Source organism: Leguminivora glycinivorella, chromosome 7 (genome assembly GCF_023078275.1).
Source record: "Leguminivora glycinivorella isolate SPB_JAAS2020 chromosome 7, LegGlyc_1.1, whole genome shotgun sequence".
Lineage (NCBI taxonomy): Eukaryota > Metazoa > Arthropoda > Insecta > Lepidoptera > Tortricidae > Leguminivora > Leguminivora glycinivorella.
In genome coordinates this window covers 18,891,545-18,913,444 of record NC_062977.1, presented here as the reverse complement: position 1 = coordinate 18,913,444, position 21,900 = coordinate 18,891,545, and the positions used below count along the sequence as shown (strand labels likewise).

Below are 21,900 nucleotides of genomic sequence, written 5' to 3'. Positions count from 1 at the left end.
ATGCCACGCCAAAATAAATTACACGAATCATGACGAGAATGATAACTATCGTCCAGTATATAGTGTGAGGTATCAATGAATACCTATGCAATTTAACGCTTTAGGGCCAGTTGCATCAACCACAGTTGACAGACAAATCGTCGTCATCGCCACGCAGCAGACGACTATGGAACTTCCCATACAATAAAATTTAACGAACGCTTTAACGGTGACAGACGGTTTGATGCAACCGGCCCTTAATGACGTCAAATAATTTATCAAAAACCGGCTTAAGACTCTATTTGCAACCGGCAGCATATGTTGTTAACTGACAAAGATGTTTTGTTGACAGTATGAGCGTATAGCCTCATATACATAGACAGATGGCTGTGTGTAGATCGTTTTAGAATATATTATGAATGTGATTTTATGACTCTCAAAACGTAAAAACTCAGAAAACCAGTACCTTAAAGTAAATTAATAAATTCAGAACATACATTCATATATGATGGAGGCGACAGGAACAGCAATTACGGACATGTAGAAGTAAATAAACATTCTCATTCAATGTCGTTGAATGTTCTAACTTTTGCACAGTCTTAGAAAAACTATGTCCAAAGTCCAGAAAAACCTATGTTGCTGCAGAATTTACACCAGATGTCACTATATGACTTATGTTCCTACTGATTTATAGTAGCAGGAAATAAAGAACAGCCATTAATTCCATCACAAATACATATGCTTCATAAAGAAAGTTCAGATAAAGAAAACTCTCTAACTCCCGGATCACAACACATGGTTTTTCAGGAGACATGGTTGTTTGAACTATATAAAACGGTTCTTATGTCGGAAACCGGCAGAGCTGTATGCAACCGCCTGTTGCGCAGCGCGATATCTGGGCTACAATTCACGGAAATTCAGTTGCACTGAGGTATTGATTTTCTCCGGAACTATATTTAGATCGAGCTCCATATTCACTGTCAAGTGCATCCCGGGATAGTTTATGTAACCTGGCTGGCCAAAATGTATCTCATGATTTATGAGTTTTCACAACACCGAACCTCAACCTAAAACATCATACCTCGAAGATATACCAACACAGAGAACTGAACTTACTATTATCATGGAATTTCGATTTGCTTCCGGTCTGCCTAGGGGGAAGTGATCCTGTCTGTGAAGCATAGGTATGGACCTGGGTTCGAATCCTGGTATGGGCATTTGGGCATATATTTGTGTGATGAGTGACGTTTTGCAAGTACATATTTGTACTATGACAAATTATTTACCAGAGCTGTTGAGGATGACATCGGCTTGGAGGATACTACTGAATTTAATGATAAGCTATGTACGGTATGTTGCCTTTGTTAATCCATTGTCGGCGTTGAAAACCATAGAAATACACATATGGCTCGTAGGCAATATAATGTACCTAATACGAATATCGCACGTTTCGGCACTAACATGTTTTTACGACGCGAGCTTTCAGTAATATTGCAGGAGAGAATATATAGCAACATGTCAGTAGTCAGTACACAGTAGGTAGTAGGGACTATAGTAAGAAAGAAGACTGAATAATGATAATGAAAAAAACTTCCAACTGTAGTCCGAATAAAATTGTATAATGAACAGTTGTATATACATTTTATAAAATATTAATAACTTTCTGTTCAAACTGTATTATTGGATTGTCAACATCAGAAATTCTGTAATAGAGTAGTTATATTCAAAACAGAAAAACTATTTTTTTTTCTTTACCTAGATTTAATAGGGCAAGGGCAATTGGAACTGAGTCATACAAGGAAAATTAACTATGTTTTGATGAACCAACTATCAAGACCACAGAGAGTAAAAGTATAAAGACACGGCGCGAAAGACAGTGAAAATTATCATCAATTCTATAATTTTATACCTCTTACTTACACGAAGATCGATACCCAGACTTTACATTTTTAGCAAACGTTTATGAAAAAGGGGGTAAATAAATAACTTAGAAAAACGTCACTAAAAGGAATAATTACAATACTTGAATTATCTAATACTTAAAAGCAAACGAGTTTGCAGTTGTGTACAAGAAAGGCCATTATCTCATATCTCATGCCATCTAGAAACGTAACGCAGCAGAAGATTCTCCGAAGTAACGATTCCACCACGAGGTTTAGAGAATCTTTAGGGAAGTAAAACCTTAATTTTATTGCTATGAATAATGCCGCCGCATAAATTTCGAGTTTTATCTGCGCATGTGAATGTTTCGTTATCGCAGGTTTACGCGTGACTCAACGGATTAGTTGGCTAGGAAAATCATGTAAATATTTTGAGGTGTTGTAAAAGACGTAAAATAGATATTAGTATTAGGTACTTTATCATTGCATTCGAACTGATGTTACAGCTGCCAACTCTTTTATGATGTGTACAGTACAAACACGCAGGTAAAATTTCTGCTTTTAATTGTTTTCTCGGTATTTACAGAAAATTATATTATCATGGTCTGTGTTGCCCAAAAATTGAGTTTTCGTAGCTGTTTTCTACGCTTATCAACATCTGACAAAGAAAACAACACAACAAACTAAATGTCAAGTTGTCAACCCAAATAGGCAATTCAAAGTCGCCATATAGACAGCCAGACGTGATTAATAAGGTTAGCTGGAAGAGATCCCTTATAGGGATAAGTTCGCCTTTGTACCTCTGTTCCTGTAAACTGTATATGAATCTGTTGTACACAATAAAGTGATTACTACTACTACTATTATTAGGGATCGGCTGCCAACTTACCAGACTCGTCGGCTTTGTAGCCAAACTCTGCGGGCTGCTTCTTGGACGCCACGCGGACCTCGTCCAGGATTATCCGCAGCAGCGGGGTCAATAGTGCCGAGGGACATTGTCTGGAAAAAGCAGAAATAAGTTATAGCTTGGACGTGACGTATTAGCGACATTTTATTTCTTAGACCGAGAATTTGTATTGTCGTAGTGCAATACTGATTAGGTTAGACGAGAGAATTTGTATTGTCGTAGTGCAATACTGGTTAGGTTAGACGATATTTTAGCCTCGTTGGTTTTTTTCATTCAATGATTGTGTCAATTCATAATTCCTGAATTCCTGTAGACTGTTAAGTTAAAGTATTCACAGAAAAAGTCGTGGAATATTTTGGAAAATGGGTTGGAAATTTCAACCTCTAGTCTATATGCATTGCATAAATTCATCTGCATTATCTAATCTTACTGGAGATTTTTCAAGGTTGGAAATTTCAACCTCTAGTCTATATGCATTGCATAAATTCATCTGCATTATCTAATCTTACTGGAGATTTTTCAATGTCTTACAGTCGTTTTATGCTTACATAGATTACATGAATTTCATCGACCTTGGGATAAGTAAATAAACATACAATGAAAACAATATGTATGTATGCAGGTCCCTACTTTCTTACACATCTTCAATATATTTATAGTCGGGTGTGACCCCATTACGCATGTTTAGTATATTTAACACATGACCAAAGAGTAAATGATACATAATGGTAATGGTAATAATGCTTCAACTGAAAGCTCACCTCCTCAGAATGAGCAGTGGGAATAGGAATACAGACGTAACGTAACCAATAACAATACACTTCATTAACCACCTATAAAACGTATCTCGTCGCAATAAGCTTCATCATCAATCAGTCAACTCCGTCAACGGTGCATGTGCCCCAAAACGCCCGCATGGCAGTCTATTTCGAGCGGGCGTTGAAATCAGCTGGCGATTAATTCGACTGCATCGCACGTGCTGCTGCCGTATACAATGTTACTTGCACCTAACAGGCGTTTCCTCATTGTAGGACACGTATGAGTAGTACATAAAGTCGACCCCTCCCCCCAGAACCGGCGTGACTATATGCTGCTCAAAAATAGGTATATCCCAGCGCTTAACTTGTCGAAGTAAGAGCTATGGGACCTATTTTTGAGAAACTTTTGTGCATTCATATTTTTACACTGTTTATATAGGTATAACGACAGACTGATGCGATGTACATAAAATATGAGCCTGTTAAAATATAATCAGTGAAAAAGAATATAAAAGTAGGGCCTTGGCACGAGGGTATCGTGAAAAATTCTTGAGCAAAGTGCAAATGGCAAGGAGTCGGGTTAGCTTTATGCGAGGTAGGGTTCCTTGCCTCACATATTTTTTTATGTCTTATTGATTTTATTTATAGTACGTGATATGGTCGCCCGATTTTGCTTTTTTATATACAAACTTTTCTTCAAAACATACTAGTAAGTATACCTACCTATCAGTGGCGTGGCGTGAAGATTTTCGTTGATAAAGCCGGAGGGGTTTTCGGGATCTGTTTTGTATGAACCTACAGATACTGGAGAATTTTAGGGAATCCGTAAGGAATCGAGTTGTATCGATGCCCCGCCACTGTTACCTATACTTACTGTGAAAGAGTCGGTGAAATATACAATAAATCTGTCAGAACCACATACATATTTTGAAAGAGTGTATTAAATTAGGTAAGTATAAGATTCATCTACATCAGTGTCTACCTTACCTAACCCTAAAAACCAGAACCTTCGTATATCTTAAAATTCCGTTGAGGTTTCAAACAACTCACCAATATAACTATGTAATATCATTAAATCTGCTCGCGAACTTATGAATATTAAACCAACTTTTTCGTCTTTACGTCTAAGAAAAATATCGTAAATAATATTTAATTTGTTAATTCATTTTAAAATAACCAGTGTCAATTTTATATCATTATATGTATGTAAAATAGCAGCTTGTTAATAAAATATAACCATTATTTAAAACAAAATATTTCATGTTAAAGGGTACTTAACTACCTACATAATACATGTATAGGTACGACCGGTTTTTATAATCAGAAGTTCAATGAAACCGCGTCTTACATCACGAATAATCGATTGGATGCCACCAAAGTAAACAAACAATCTATGTGAAACAAAACGGTTTGTAAACAAAAGATTTACCCAGAGAATGACACAAGCCAGCCGATAAGAATGAGGTAGGTGGTGCGTCTGGTAGTGTATTCCTATAGCTCTTACGAGCGCGCAAATCTAAATGTGAGAGAAACCAGCGTAAGTTTAGAACCTTGAGATTGTTTAACACTATGGGTTATCAAAGAACGCACTTTACGCTGGATCACCTAGATCTGTGAACCGCCCAAACATGGTAATAGAGTACAATGACATCATTGCTGATACCGTTATCGCGACCGTATCTAAATATCGCAATCTATTCCCTTTTCTTCATGTACTTGATAGCTCGAGTCGTTGTTTTTGCACATGCTGCGACTTCAGTTGTCATGAAATGAAGCAAACGCGATTGTTAGTCATCTAGTGGTCTAGTAAATAGTAATGTTATCATTTCGTCGAGGTAATCGCAGCAGTCGTAACCTCGTAACTAGCATGTTCCCAGCTTCAAAGATAGTTCTTATAGTAATTCTGTTACCAAGGCACTCAGCTTTTTGTCCAGTACATTGTTAACTATAACTATTAATTAATTTAATTAGAATAAGTTTTTAAAAATGTATTTGCTCACTGTATGGACTTTGGTCTGAAATAAATATTTTTTTTTTTTAGAAGGTATCCAGGTTATCTATATAATAACCATAACGAACCCTATCCTAAGGTGTTTTAAAGCAAGACTATGTCTCGAACATGTCAGACTCCTTAGGTACTCCTCAGTCCTCAACACAGGCTGCGTACTAAAGCTTTAATTGGTCTATTTTCGATGGTTTAGTGCTAGTAAACTTGGTAAGCGGCAGGTCAGTAGTAAAAGATAAGCAGAAATACATACGCTATTTATATCAGACGGAAGAATAGACCAGGATAAATAAACCACACGGGCGTTCACTCCGCCCTCTTTCAAGGTAGGTTTACAAAATAAAATGCGGATACGTCTGTCTGTCGAGTGCATGCAGGTCAGTGCTCTCCGTACCGATAAATCGGAAAACGTCCCATGGCATGACACCACAAATTAAAGCTAATTCGTACGGCGTGGAGGCAAAGCAATCGAGTTAAGAACACTCAAGTCAAGTGGCGCATCTGTTGTCTGTGGTCGTAAAGACAGGCTAGCGCCGGATATTAAATTTTCAGTTCCGGCTGGAAGGTCAAACTGCTCGAAAGATGCTGCGTTTGTTTAAACTATGTATGGAATAATCCGAGAGTTGATAAAATTCAGAGTCGTTGAAATCGTTGGCAAATCTTTTTATTTCATCACTATCGGCCATGAATTAATGAAGAATCCATTGTCTTTATAATCGTACAATTTTATTTCTAAAATCAGATGGAATAAGATATGGACATTTCTACGTCTAGACAGGCCTACGTCACTCGCTCGCGGTCGCGCGTACCTACACGCTACCCGTTCATTCGAATGAACAAGTGGTCGAGGGGCGCCACGCGCCCGCCTTTGTGATCAACTGATCACGTACCACGTACCTACTATTCTTCTGAGTTTTACGTAGGAACTTGTTAGTACATATTAGTTAAATAAAGCGTATTAGGTATTTGTCATTTTGCGGGCAAGTGAAGGATCTGTTACGTTAGTAACTTATTAATTTAAACCAGATTAAGAATTTAAACCAGTCCTAAAATGGTCTGTCTCTGAATCTAGCGTTTTACTGACTTAAACAAGTGACTTTTCGATATTTTCAACGTGAAGACAGGCAGAAAAATCACGAAATTATCAAGGAACAAACCTATTTAGTTAGGGTGTACAGATGTAGTGCGAAAAGAGTTGCCTACGTATTGTTACAGAAACGTACGAACGTGTCATGCTATTTCCTTTTCCATTTCATATTCCTTGATGAATACTTTTGCATGTTAAATTGTATGTTGTTATTTAATGCATGTTAATTATAAGATGTAATGTTTTGAAAAGAAGTTGCCCGCCGAGTTTCTTGCCGGTCCCATAGTGGATACCCCCCTCCCAACTGAGGGGGGACTGAAATCTTCTCGAGGCTGAGGCGTAAGGTTAGAGCCGGCGTAGCTTTATTTGACGTTCATATGCGCATTGTAATATGCCTACTTGAAAAATAAATATTTCATTTCATTTCATTTCATTTCATTTCATTTCATTTCATTTCAGTCAGTCTCTCTCGGTACAAGATGTACTGACATTAACTGAACTAGCATCACAAATACGAACCTTTAAACGAAGGAAACACTTTTCGCACTACATCTTGTATGTGATATAAAGACACTCAAGGCCTGTCTTAAGAGATTTAGAAGTCAACAGTTGATCCCCATGACCGTAATTTAACTGATTAACGTTAAACATGAAGGGCAGTGCGGAGCGGTACGTTGACTCCCGTAATAACAGAAACTCGGTTATTTTACCTTCTGCAGACCTTATCAGCTTTAAATAAGGTCCAAGATTGTCCAATCAAGTTTGTTGACAATGGTACTATCAGGCATCCGCGTCCCACGCGGCTCTCGTGCCAATTTGTGCATCCAAGTAACCAACCTACGGCATCCCACGTCCAATAGAGAAAGCTGAAGAGACCTTCTGATTAGAGGTGCGCCGAACATTCGGTAATTATTCAGTATGCGGCACCATTTGGCATAGTTTTTTTAGCGTATTGTTCGGTTCAATTGTCAAGTAGCAGACATCACCAATTCACCACTTAATGTAAGAGTGCGTGATATTAACGCACAATTTTCATAAATGAATCAGTCGCAAAATTTCTACTTATGGGTTGTCCAGTCCAAACCTATTTCCATATGAAAGATTTTCTTGTAGTCATGCAGTAGAAGTTGCAGCAGCCATATCGTAATAATTGGCTGAGGTTGATACGGTTGGCTATGGTTCGCTATTCTTCTTTTGTTTGTTATTTGTTTAAGGTTTGGCGGTACAAATCTCCTTGAGATAAACCCCTTTACAGTACAGCAGTAGTCTCAGGTATTGTTATATTGTTAACGATGCCATTATGGATAAGGCTAAACCGAAACAATTTGGGCTATCACACGGCTCGACAAGAGGTGACATGACATAAGAACAACTTATTTGGTATGTGATGTGACGTACATCGACCAAATGTTGATGGGTACGTGCGTAAAAGTTAATCGGCACCTCTCTACTTTTGATTATCCCTCAAGATAATTGCGCAACTCTTTTTATACCCATGAATTTTAAAGACCCCACGCTCAGATGCACACTAATTGATGATCTCAAGCGTTATATTGCCAAGTTTCACAAGTCTATATTAAGACACTGACATCTTATTATCGTGTGTGTATGTGTTTACTAGAGCCAGTTTCATATTTCGTACCAATGCATTAGGGCTGTATGAATAATGTAACAGCTTACATGGACGTTTACTCATTCACACGAACGCACTGTGTCCAGACATTCAATAATGACTATAGTTTACATTGCTTGTATAGCATCGATGTACTTATTCTATAACTATTGGGTATGTAAAGACTCTGATTTAAACTTTCACGATTATTACACATCATTATTTTTAAATCGGGACTTAATCGCGTATAACTACATATTAAACTGACCTCCAACGTTTCAAGGACGGCGTTGTCCCCGTGGTCTCGGAGAAGACTGGCTTGAAATGACATCAACACCTTCTGACAGCCGCGCGAGTTTTTCGAACTACCCGCACTTGGTTTTGATTATCAACTTGAACTGTTTGCGCACTAGGGATGTTACTCTGTCGACATACAACACTGACGATATTCGATTTAACGACTGTCGATATTATTTTCGGCTTACACTTATTAATGACAGGATTCCATGTGGATGAGATCCTAAAACCTTCGTCCCGATTGAAATTGCGATGTTTTTTGATTTCAATGATTTGATTTCAACCGGCATTTCTGCCGTATGTTAAAGGTGTGACGGATAAGGTTGGTACAGTACTTGGAAAGTACTCTATAAAGACGGTGTACACGCCATTATCCAAAGTTGCAGGAAGCCTAAAATCACCTAAGGACGTTATACCGTTTCAATCACCTGGCGTTTATAAAATTGATTGCAGTTGTGGTAGCTCCTACATTGGAGAAACTAAGCGCACCATAGAAGAAAGGGTAAAGGAGCACATCGCGGCTGTGAAAAATCGTCAGGTCAACAAGTCTGCCGTGGCTGAACATTTGTTAGAGTCAGGGCCAAACCACTGGATCGAACTACATGACCCTAAAGTCCTTTCCACGGAACGCCATTTCTACAGTAGAAAAGTGCGTGAAGCCATTGAAATCAAAAAACATCGCAATTTCAATCGGGACGAAGGTTTTAGGATCTCATCCACATGGAATCCTGTCATTAATAAGTGTAAGCCGAAAATAATATCGACAGTCGTTAAATCGAATATCGTCAGTGTTGTATGTCGACAGAGTAACATCCCTAGTGCGCAAACAGTTCAAGTTGATAATCAAAACCAAGTGCGGGTAGTTCGAAAAACTCGCGCGGCTGTCAGAAGGTGTTGATGTCATTTCAAGCCAGTCTTCTCCGAGACCACGGGGACAACGCCGTCCTTGAAACGTTGGAGGTCAGTTTAATATGTAGTTATACGCGATTAAGTCCCGATTTAAAAATAATGATATGTAAAGACTCATGTCATATTCAGTACCTACCAGCAGCGGCTGGTCCATACAAGCCGATTCCCACCGGCTTGCCTAAAATTGACTACTAATAAAGTACCTTAATGTCAGTTATAGTGTTGCCTAGCAAAAAAATTCACCAGCCGCCACTGGTACCTACAGTAATTTAGACGAACATGACTATCAGTATTAGCTTAGCTGCGATTTGGTTTTTGTGCACATTAAAAAAAATTTCTACGCCCAATAGTGTAATCAGTCTATTACATCTTTCCACATGCCAATCCGACTTTTCGTATTGACATATGTCTCAGCCTCAGGCCATCAAAATGTTTTAAGGGTAGCGTCTGTGCGAAAAGAGACCAGTCACTTATTTACATTTATTCGGTTATTTTCTTACCTCTAGAAAAGACTGAACTCTAAAAAGGACTGTGAATTTTCAAATTTTCTTTGGATTAAAGCTGCAAACGTTACGAGTACTAACACCGACTTCTCGCACCAATTCGATAATCGACAGATCGTCAATAGCCTTTTCAGCTAATTAGTAAACAATACTCGTACACGCGTACCGCATCAAGTAAACAAATTGCTATTGTAATTGCAATCCAATGCAGTTAGGTTACGCAACTCGGCAGATGGTCGTAACATGCAATTTGCTTGTACGGTCGCTTACCGCACAGGCGGGAAGAAATGGAGCGTCCCGCGAATTACACATTATTATAGAATATCGCATAAGCCCACCTAGATTGACGCCTGACGGTATACTCTAGATAAAGAGGACTTGAATGCAAATTCTACATTTTTTTTAATGTAAATTCAAAACTCTCATAAGTCACTATAACATTACAATAAAATTAACCCTTTGATCACTCCTACGGGAGTAAAACCCATTGTGTGCAACTCGTCATCGTGAACCTTTTCAGAATGTACCTACAAAGGTTGATATTGGGCAGTAGTCAGTTAACGCCTTTGGCGGTCAAAGAATGAAAAAACATGAATGAAGCCGCAATAAGTGTACTCTTAGGTACCGGGGGTACCGGGTTAATTGTATGTACAGTCGCCATCAGATATATAAGAGCGCCCGAGGTACTCAAAAATATCTGAACACGCCTCTATTGCCTACCTCGGGCGCTCTTATATATCTGATGGCGACTGTACTATGTAAATATGTATATGATATAACGTAGATACTGTTAATACGAGACCACCTCGCTGGCTATTGCTTTATATTCGAATGCTCTGTAATTGGAATGAGACCTATTATGTTTTTACTGCAGTTTTTTTTTACGTACGCCGCGAGGATAGACTGGCCTGCTGTCAGCTTTAACGTTTGGCAGCTATAAATTAACAAAGGAAGTTCAAAACGAGTGGCGATATATTAAAACACGACCGAAGGGTAAAAAAGTTCAAAACGTTTTTAAATCGACACGAGTTACGAATTTCCTTTTCGCACGTGTATCGTACGACGTTTTTCAGTACAGATGAGCCTCCGGACTTTAGACCTGGCATATAATGAACAACTTTTCGCACTAGTGCGTAAAAAAACACCATCTGTACTGAAAACAAATTAACCGTACTTCATAACTATTACTTCAGAAATGTTTCATAATGAACCGACATGACCATCGTGCATAGGGGAGTACCTAAGAACCCATACACATTCGATCGTAATCTTTCCAGTCTGGTTAAGTAGAATGAAAGCGATTAGATAAGCGATATGAACTACTACTTATGGTTTCTTAATAAAAATTATATAACGACTACAATTAACTGTAAGTGCGTTTTCACATTATCCGATCCGATATCGGATGTCGGACCGATATCCCATACATTACAGGCGCCATCTTGGATTTTTTCTATTGAAATTCTCCCGACTTCCGATATCGGATCGGATAATGTGAAAACGGACTAAGTAATATGCAGTTATTCATGGAATTGTTATTTATTTTGTATTATTATGCAAATACTTCTCCGCTATAATACTAGATTGGGTCTACTTGATATTGGGTCTTACAAGTTTCAATCCAATATCTAGTAGGTACCTAGGTAGCATCTTAACTTCTACAAAATATATGAACGCATTTTTTTCTAAAATTGTTTTATAATAGTACATTACGATACAAGTGCGTAAAAAAGGAAGTTCGAAACGAGTGGCGATAAATTAAAACACGATCAGTTTTAAATCGACACGAGTTACGAATTTCCTCTTCGCAGGTGTATCGTACGACGTTTTTCAGTACAGATGGCCCTCCGAAGTTTCGACCTGACATATAATGAACAACTTCTCGCACTAGTGCGTAAAAAAACACCATCCGAGTGTACCACCACCACCAAATATTAGAAATTGCCGTCGCCCTCGTACCTTTGAAATGCCTTTCATTGCATATCCTTAAAAGTGACATAATAAATAGCGGTAGATTCAAGCAGGAATCCACGGACTTATCACGATCCCCATTACTCGCTGTCTCATCGCTAAAGCCGGTGATTTTTCAATACTATCTATTTGTTAGTAACTAACCTTACTTTTACGAGGAAAGTATAGTTCAGCGTATACCACTGCCAAGCCTTTCTCACATCTCTCTACATTTCCTAAATATTCCGATCTTGACCAATTTCGATGATTTTCGAGATCTTCTTTCATTTCTCCTTTTCCATCTCAGATCCCTGTTCAATTTTTTTTTGCATTAGAAACTGGAGCCTAAGACAGTGTAAGTCAGTCAGAACCAGATGGCCCTTGTCCCCTGCACTTGGCTATGATAAATATTCATTACCTAAATCAGTCCTTCCTTGGAAACTGGACCGAAACCGAAAGAAACTAGATTTCAAATAATACAAAAATATTTACTGCATCGGCCCGGCCGGCGGCCTTCCGTTTGTGACAAGTTAATGATAATGGTTGTCAATAAATGCAATAAAAATCCGAAGATCATACATTTAAGATAACTTTTTCGTCTCCTTGCCGTCTCTCTAGTCTCTACTCATTGGTTGGAAACTCCTGAGAAAAATAACACCTTCGAAGGCCGGAATATGAGTAAAAGAGGTAAAATACACACGAATGCGTAAAGCAAATAACATGAGTAGGAATGTTCTTTCGTTAGCGTCATTTGGCTAGCGCATCCGGGTGCATTGAAGGGAACATCTGTGAGCACGGAAGCGGCGGGTTCAGAGCGGTCATTCCTTTACCTTGCAGAGCAGTGCGTGAAAATAAAGGGGAGTAGTGGATAGTGTCACCTAATACGCGTAAATATTATATAATATCACTATATCACACGCACGTCAGAGTCGAACACCTCCCGCTGGGTGGGCGATGACAAAGAAATGGTAAGAGGGTTGTTATTTCCATTATCCACCGAAAGCAATCATCTCAATTCTCAACAACACGACAAACTAATTAGTGAGTGATTGAGTGGTGATCTCAGAGTTCTTACATTAGGTACTTTTATACAGGTTATCCCTTATCTGAAAAGTCAGAGTGGTAGTTTAGTCTCGTGAATAGCAGGCTCTGGGCACAAATGGGTTAACCCCACATGACGTCATGCAAATACGGCAGAAAGCATAAGCCTATAGGTATAATGGATGCCTTTATTCTTAACTTTGAATGGTGAGTTTAATAATGAAGTTCCAAGGTAGTTTAGTTCCTTAATGTTGCGAACATTCATCATCTGCTTCTGTGGCTCATATCATAAACCAAACAGGCAAACACGGTCTACGGTGGTTTAAGGAAGACTAAGAATTTATCTACAAATTTGAATGACGACCGATTTATCTACGGTTAACGTTTATCACTATCACGTTACCGGAATATGCCTTCTGCATGTAATAAAAATAAAACAATGGGCAGGTAGGTACCTATTATTGAACATAACCAGTTTTAACGGGTAATTCTGTAACTACCTATTGCAAATCATTTGTCACATTAATCAAAAAAAACTAGACTCGGAATAATAAGTAAAGATACGTTGTATGTTGTATACCGTTACCATCAGATATATCTAAGCGGCCGGGTCGCGATAAAATATCTGAACACGGCTTAAATATCGGCTTGGCAATGACAATAGAGGTGATAGAGGCATGTTCAGATATTTGTGAGCACCTTGACCGCTCCGATACCTGATGGCGACTGTACCAATAATACCAATAGTCGTCATTTACAGTGCAGTATTGCTATTTACGTACCTACATAAGATGTGTTTATGTTTCCCGTATTGTTATTGGTCTTCCACGTGTGCTCTCACCTATATGAGCTATAGGTAGGTAAACTATAGGAAAATACATATTGTGTGTACAAGTGGTGGACACTGGGCACAAGCCACGTTGCACTGACTAATTGATAACGTCACATCCGAGGATGACAAACGGCTGGTGAAAAATCAATGAATCAATCGTCGCTTCATTAGTTCATCTGCCTTATGTACATAATTACTCGGTACATGACTGATATCCTAACAATTGAGTTAGTATCAAGTGGATGGAAACTTGAGACTCGTTGCAACTCGGACTTTTTACATCCTTTTGGAGCTTGCCTTATTTTTACGAGCAGCGCACTTTTGCAATATGGTCAGATTATTTTATTCCCATGCAATCAAAAGTTTCCATTGTGAATTATGAGTAGTACTTATGTACTACTACTTACACACATACACATTACATTACATTACATTATTATTATGTACATTATGTACATATTTATGAGTACTTCCGATATCAGTAGAACTTGAGAAGTTATGTATCAGGATATTATCAGTAGTAGTAGAAAAATGATATTAGTATATCGGGCAAGTGTTTTTTATGGATTACCGTAAACCTATAATTTACGTAATCAAATCAACTACCCAAAAAACTTAATCGTTGACTTCCGGTGTTGTTAACGGGAAAAATAATTCATAAACATAGGTAGGTAAGTAGGGCTCGTGAATGAATCATCATCATCGCACTAGAACGTGTACGTATTGTCCTCTGGTATGTAATTATGGAGTAGTTTTTTCCTATACAATGCGGACAATACGTCATCCCAGTTGGATCGAGATTGCGATCGCCGGTCGGCATTAGAGTCGCCACACGGCCGGAAAAACGGGGATTGCCCCAGAATTTTGGGCTATGTTTCGGCGATTGTATAACTTCGGTTTTACTACACTTATGTAGAACCCTTAGTTCAGGCTGGTTTTAGTGTCACACGGACCGTCCGCGCAGAGCGATCCGCGGGACCAATTTGTATTCGAAGTTGATTTTGTCGTCCGCGCTACTCTAAAACGCTACAAGTACAAACAATTGATGCGAATATCGTACTTGGTAGGTAGGTAGTATATTACTGGTATCATGAAAAGTTGTGTTTAATGCACTGATCAAATGCCGTTTTAATATAAAAATTGTATGTAATTTTCTCCAAACCATCTCCGTTGCTCGAAAAAAAAAGTGCTCATGTTAAAAAAAACCTGAGAATTTTCAATCAGAACTTTGTCACCCTTGTCTGGATGAGCAGCATTGTCCCGCTACAAGCACAGTATAATAAAGAATACTATCGTACAGTATGGCCACTCCCGCTCCCCGCTGAAAGTGCCGCCCACCCCCTCTCGGTTACCTGACAGTTACCGCCTGTCAAACCCGCTAGCAGTCGACCTGCCATATTTCACTCATACAAGCATGGCACGCGTTTATCTACACGAGCTTAGACTGTGTGCTAGGAACGCGCCTCTTTCATATATTTGATCGCCAGTGTCCGAGGTGTGCTACAAGCCATTACGCAATTCCCGAGAACAACGCACTGACAAATTAGACAAGTGCTTTATTATGCGCATATATCACCTGTACTGCTTTTATGGAAAAACTGGGGGAGTTTTAGTCATGGCCACTGATTACTCGTGACAATTAGTCATCACCAAGTGGCTGGTGGCGGGTTAACTGACCAAATAGCGAATAAAAAAAAATGTTTAAACATACACCATGATGATGATTAGATGGAGAGATGACATCTGCCAACTGGCTGGCGATAACTGGATGCGTATGGCAATGGACCGACAAGCGTGGAGGAATGGAGAGGAGGCCTATGTCCGAAGACGGGCACTTTAAAGGCTGCTATAAACATAGCTGGGCATTAACTCGTTCGTAACAGGCAGAGGAAATACTGGAAAGAGCTGGAGGAGGCCTATGCCAACAGGCACACTGAACTACGCGACTTCATCTAAACAAACAATCACAAACACCACGTTCAGAAGAAAAGGCTAAATAGATAGATAGAATAGATAGAACTCGTTAATCCGTTAATCGTTAATTAACGAAGTTAACATTCCGATTAACGGATTAACTTTTAAGTTAACTTTAAAAAATGTTACCGGACTCGTTTACTTCCGTTAAACTTCTCCGAGTCCGTTAATCCAGCAGGGCACAGGCGCCATCTGCGCTGCGAAAAACATGTTTCGAACGCTACTATAAAAGCTTGAAGTACGGTAAATCTTAGGATTTACCGGTAAATCCCAGGTTTTACGGATGTCGGTCGCTAAAAGCCCGAAATACTACCTAAAGGAGTATTCTCCACGTGGGTTCGCTTTTACCAACGTTGATTCGGTGAATCCTAAGTTTTACCATGGCGACTGTTCTAGTGATAGGTCAGCAAAGTCGAGCCCAATTTACGACCACATTCACTTCCCTAGCCTCTACTACCGCCCCAAGTCCCCCCAAGAATCCCAACACTGTTGGCATCACGCTTCCGCCTGCTGTAATTTTGTAGCTCTCCTGACACAGCTCGCGGCAGTAGCTCAGGTGATCACTGGCTTCCGCGTGCAGCCTAGAGTCCAATAGGCTTGGTGTACTTCGGGCTTTTACAGAAATATAATACATTATAGTGGATTACTGATACAACTAAATACCTACAGTAAAATTCATTTTTTTTACATGTTAATGGATTATCGATTAACTTTAACTTAAATTAAATTTGTACGTTAAATTTGTCAAAATGTATCGCTTTAACAATTAACGAAGTGAACTTTTTTAGTAACGGATTAGCAATTATCGAAGTTACCTATTTGATTAACGGTGCCCAGCTATGGCTATAGATAGATAGATAGATAGACACCATAAGGTGGAAAATATAAAATCCACTGTGGACAGCCACAACCAATTACACTGCGCAAACAATACATTCATACCTCAGTGTATAGGGTCACTCTCCATCCTTTCAACTATCTCCACCTAAAACATCATGTCAGTTAGTCGCTCCATTTTGCCGTGAAAGATGGACAAACAAATAGACACACACACTTTAGCATTTATAATATTAGTATGGATATTTGTGACTGAGATTTATTATGTTTGTATCTCATGTGAGTCTTCGGACTTACATACAATAGGTTAAGACATAAACAAAACTTTAAAATAAAAGAAGAATTATGCAAATACGAAGCTATTGTTCTAAAGTGTAATTTTAAATTTGTGGTACATGTTTGTACAACATATGTTAGGAACACACCTGTTACAACAAGGAAAGCCAGCCCTTTAAAGATGTTTTCAAGGTGAATGACCCACAGAGTTCATCATTTATCATTTTTACAATTTTGTATATTGTAGGTAGTTATGTCCAACTGATTTTAAAGCACACAGGCTACATTACATACCTACATCTTAGGCAAATGATGTAATAAATAGAGAATCATTAAAAATTAAAAATGTATTAGGCCCTCTCACTGAACAAATGGTTAGATATAGTGCAAAAAATTATATATATATATAATATTGTCTTCGGTTACCGCGATAGTTACTCATGAAATAAAACTATGGAAACGGCTTGGCTTGGGATCCAGTAGTACATCTGATAATGGAACAAGCACGACGAAGGCTGTGAGGCATTTGTGTTGTATGGTGTTGGACATTTGCAGTTTGTTTCTTTTTCAATTTTGTGTAGATTAATTGGTTAATTATTATTATTTATTTTTTTTAACAGAGTAATGGTAAAAATTTTTTGAATATTGTATAACTAGCTTTATTAATAGTGTGTGAACCTGCCTTAGAAATCTAGATTATTTGTGGTCATGGTTCGTTAATATTTCTTGTAAGCTACCCGCTTTTGCACATTTTAATTTTTCCTGTCACCCGTTGACCACGAACGCTGTAAAGAGTTCGAAACGTCAGGATGTATTTTAAATTCATTATACGCAATTTAATCCGTTTCCATAGTTTTGTTTCATATATATATATATATACTTTAAAATTCTAATGAATAAGAGGCATTTTTTTTTTCATGAAGGTAGCTTTCAATACATTACAATACAAGGATCAATGTAGAAAATGTGTAGAAATTACTGTTCTTCTCGAATATTTTCTATTATGTATTTAAAAACGATTTCATTTTCTTACAAGAAACTCTAAAAAGTTATATTATGTTCCAGTGTGTAGTGTGTGTCTGTTAACCTAATAGTTACATTAAATTTTTTATCATCATCAATGATCACAAATGTTGAAATGAGTACTTACTTCTCTGATAAATACTGGGTGGTCCAGTACAAGACTTCGCCCGGCAGCTCGCTCTCCGTGATGGTATAGCCCGCGATATTCACTGGGAGCTGGTCCTCGGGGTTCACTGTCGCCGCAAAGTTTTCAAAAAACACTCGGTACGTCGTCAAATAATCTTCTTTATCACCCATTTTCAAAAACTAATTAGGTCAACAGAATAAACTATTATCACACAATCGATCAACAATCCCTTGTTAGCAAGCAAAAGAAAACGAAGTTGAAGTCACTGTCAACTAGGGTTGCCAACCGTACTATATAATATAGTACTGTACTATATTTTGGCCCAGCGTACTATATTCTAGATGAAGCATATATAGTACGCAAAAGTACTATATTTTTGGGGTCCATGCCAGTGGCGAATTTACACTAGGGTCAAACCGCCAGGAGCGACGTTTTGATAATGAAAAAATTTCGCGCTCGCTCCGCTCGCGCTTTTATTCATATTTAACCTTCACTGTGCATTTATAATTACTTCGTTCTGTCCTGCAAATATTGCAGTTACGTATAAAGCCACCGTTCTTTGCAAACATTTGTATTTTTTCCATGATATATTAAATAACGACATTTCTTAAGGGGATTCTCTACTCCGATGAGCTTCGATTTGAATCCATTGCTATTATGAATATTACGATAGTTTCTGAAGCATATCATATTAACAGAATCGTCTTTAAACAAACTAGCATCCCATAATTAGGTACCTACTTCACAGCTCATTGATTCTGTGATATTTAGCATCAAAGTCGAACTATTTTAGGACCGAAACTGGTTCTTTGGTCAAAATTTTTGCCTTAATTAGTTTAAAATTAAAATCGCTTTTGCATTTTTTTAAAAGTCTAGATTTCATTGAAGTAAAAATGTTTTTAAAACAATGTCAAATTTCATAAAAAATATAAGTACTTATAATATGGGTATTTTTTTTAAATATGGGTCTTGTAAAAAAAGTAAGTAGGTAACTATTGAAATTAAAAGAATATTAATAGGTACGTAAGTAAAAATTGCACACCTGTCAATACATTTAGAAAGTGATAGAAGACTCAATATTGCATATTTTTCGAAATACGCCATATATATTGTTGGTGACGGTGTTCAATAAAACATTTGGTACATTACATACAATAGATAAACTAGTTATATATTACGCTAAGTAAAACATTCGACAACATGAAAGTTTGCTTTTTTAAAAAAGGTCAAATGTTAAGTTGGTAAATGTGAGCTTGGCAAATAAAACAATAAGATAGGAAATGAACATTCGGCGGAATAAAATTGCGCAAAACGTGAGTTGGGAAGTGATATTCGGCCATACAACTTTCGACGATACTTAAATAAGAGATGCAACACAAAACTTGTCAAAAATCGATGAAAACCGAATGGAGCCCCTTAGAGTGGACAGAAAGAACGATCTCTACGACTTGGTTATCGATTATGTGTACCGTACTATATTTTTATTTCGGTGTACTATAATTTTTAGATGGAATTTTCTAAAATACTATATTTCCCTAAAAAAAAGTTGGCAACCCTACTGTCAACACTTTCTCACTTAAAGCTAAATAACACAGAATAACAATGAATAGTCGCTACTTTTGTACAAGTTTTTATAAAAATCAAAACATTCGATTCGGTCACATCACGTCATAGTACACACATCAATTTTCAATTTCATTACTGTCTGTCCGTCGTCCGCTTCGTAAACACCCAACTGAAAAGGCGTTTTTCATAAATGCGCGACTCAACACGAGTCTATTCTATAGAAAAATCAGTTGTGCCACAACGCAGATACAGAAAAGTTTTTCTTTATCTGTCCTATTATAATATATATATCACACATCCTCTTTACATTTATTATCTGTATTAGATAATGAGACAGCCGGGAAAAATAAAAATAAAACTAAAGTTCAGGAAGTGGGAAAGAGGAAATTCGAAACAAATGGTGGCAACACGAGTTACAAATTCCCTAAGCACGTGTAGTGTATCGCATAGAGTATATAGAATGTGTATCGTACCATTCGTACCGTACGTTATTTAGTACAAATGGACCTTTGAAGTTTCGACATCCAGGCACATAAAATAAGTACTACTAGGTCTACTAGGAAAAGTAGCTGCCTTGCATTGTTTCAATATTTTTGGGAAAATATGAATATGAACGTATCAAGAATAATAAGTCGTGAAAATGTCAGTCAAAAGAGGAATTATCCGATATAATACAAAATAGGTATGATAGAAATAAGCACAAATCTAACTCATTAAATAATTAAAAATCTATATAGGTATGTACTGTATGTACAGGGTCCTGAGGTGGATTGGATACTAAGAATGGGAAATTGCCTTATCAATTTACTGAAATCAATGACTGAAATAAACATACAATACAATACAATACAAATATTCTTTATTGTTCACCAATATAACAAGATTACATCACATAACTTTAATTAACTATGGTAGACAACAGGCGGTCTTATCGCTAAAGAGCGATCTCTTCCAGACAACCTTTGGGTAGTGGAGACAAGACACAAAAAACAACTGATTTGAGTAGGTGATGCAGTGAGTGATAGAAGACGTCAAATAATCATAATACTAATAAACATACATAAATAGGAATTAAAATAAACCTAAATATACCTAAACATAGTTATTTTCATGGGTATTTTATTTTTAAACCAAGAATTTGTTGCATTTAGTATACCTACAATAAAAATAAGTAACTTTAGTCACATTTTTATAGTACATATTTCTTATTTTATCATATTTTGTATCTTAATGGCATTCATTTTCAATAAATGTGAATGTGACCATATTTTTAATTAAGCTCTAAAATTAGATCTTCATATGCATCCTGAAATTCTTCATATTCATCCTGTACAGATTCCAGGTAATAGGGGTCACACAAATTAGTATCAATTACGTCAAGGCGCAAACAGCGCCCAGGGCCCACTTGTTGTCGTGCGGCTGCAGCCCGTGGAGGCAGTGCTGGAGTAAGCTGGTATGTGCCACCCAATGTCAGCAATGTGAGCTTAGGACATCCACGAATAAGAGCCACAACATCATCATCCCCTAGGTAGGAAAAGCCATGAAGCCCAAGCTCAGTGACGTGTGTTCCACAGTTGCGACAAATTGCTTCAATGGCCCGTGAACTTAGAACCTCACAGTCAGCTAAGTCTAGAATTAGCAATTCCTTGCAAGACCGTGTCACTGCTTCCACAACATCATCTGTCACTTTTAAGTCTGTATTTAGTTGCTTTAAACAAGTAAGTTGTGAGAGCGGCTCTGAAGATAGTAAATAAGCCTGATTTGCTGTTCCACTCCCACTGCACATTTTTAACCACTCCAAATCAGGCATCTTATCCAGTACCAGTTGGATTTCTCTGCATACATCTCGAGGAACATCAAACAGTTCCAGTTTTGTCAGCTTACTGAGTTTGTTAATGAATGAGAGCACTTGTTGAGATTTTAAACTTTGGCAGCTGTTAAAGACTAAGGATTTCATATTTAATGCTTTTACGGTGGTAAAACATTCACCCGTCACTTCATCACAATCGTAGAATTCTAATTCTTCTAGGGCTTTGTCAGCTACAAATTGACTGACACAAACATCTGAGACAGGACATGCATAAAAACAAAGTTTTTTTAGGCATTTAAAATCTTCATTCAGACTATGTGATATTAATTGGGTTTGGTTAGCTTTTCTCATTGGCATGTGAAGCAAAGTTAGAGCTTCTATATTGGGGCAGTTGGCTCTAACTAATTTCAATCCCTCATGTTCATGACAGTAGGTAGCGACTACAGATGGGCCTAGTTTGTTAGTCCAGCTCACAAATGACGGATACTTATATTTCAACAGTTTCGCACTGTAGGCATTTGTATGAG

General features: G+C 37.8%; 1 protein-coding gene across 2 annotated transcripts in view; it reads right to left on the bottom strand.

Moving 5' to 3' along the window:
• LOC125227718 (protein phosphatase 1F-like) overlaps window positions 1-19,710 on the bottom strand; it is a 132,856-nt gene extending 113,146 nt beyond the window's left edge. For both annotated transcript variants that reach the window (XM_048132019.1, XM_048132018.1), the window contains exons 1-3: window positions 19,563-19,710; window positions 17,998-18,269; window positions 2,749-2,858 (exon numbers count right to left, since the gene is read on the bottom strand). In XM_048132019.1, the coding sequence (XP_047987976.1) occupies window positions 2,749-2,858; window positions 17,998-18,167 (280 nt within the window). In that variant the 5' untranslated portion in view covers window positions 18,168-18,269; window positions 19,563-19,710. The remainder of the gene's footprint in view (window positions 1-2,748; window positions 2,859-17,997; window positions 18,270-19,562) is intronic.
• Between the last annotated feature and the right edge of the window lie 2,190 nt (window positions 19,711-21,900).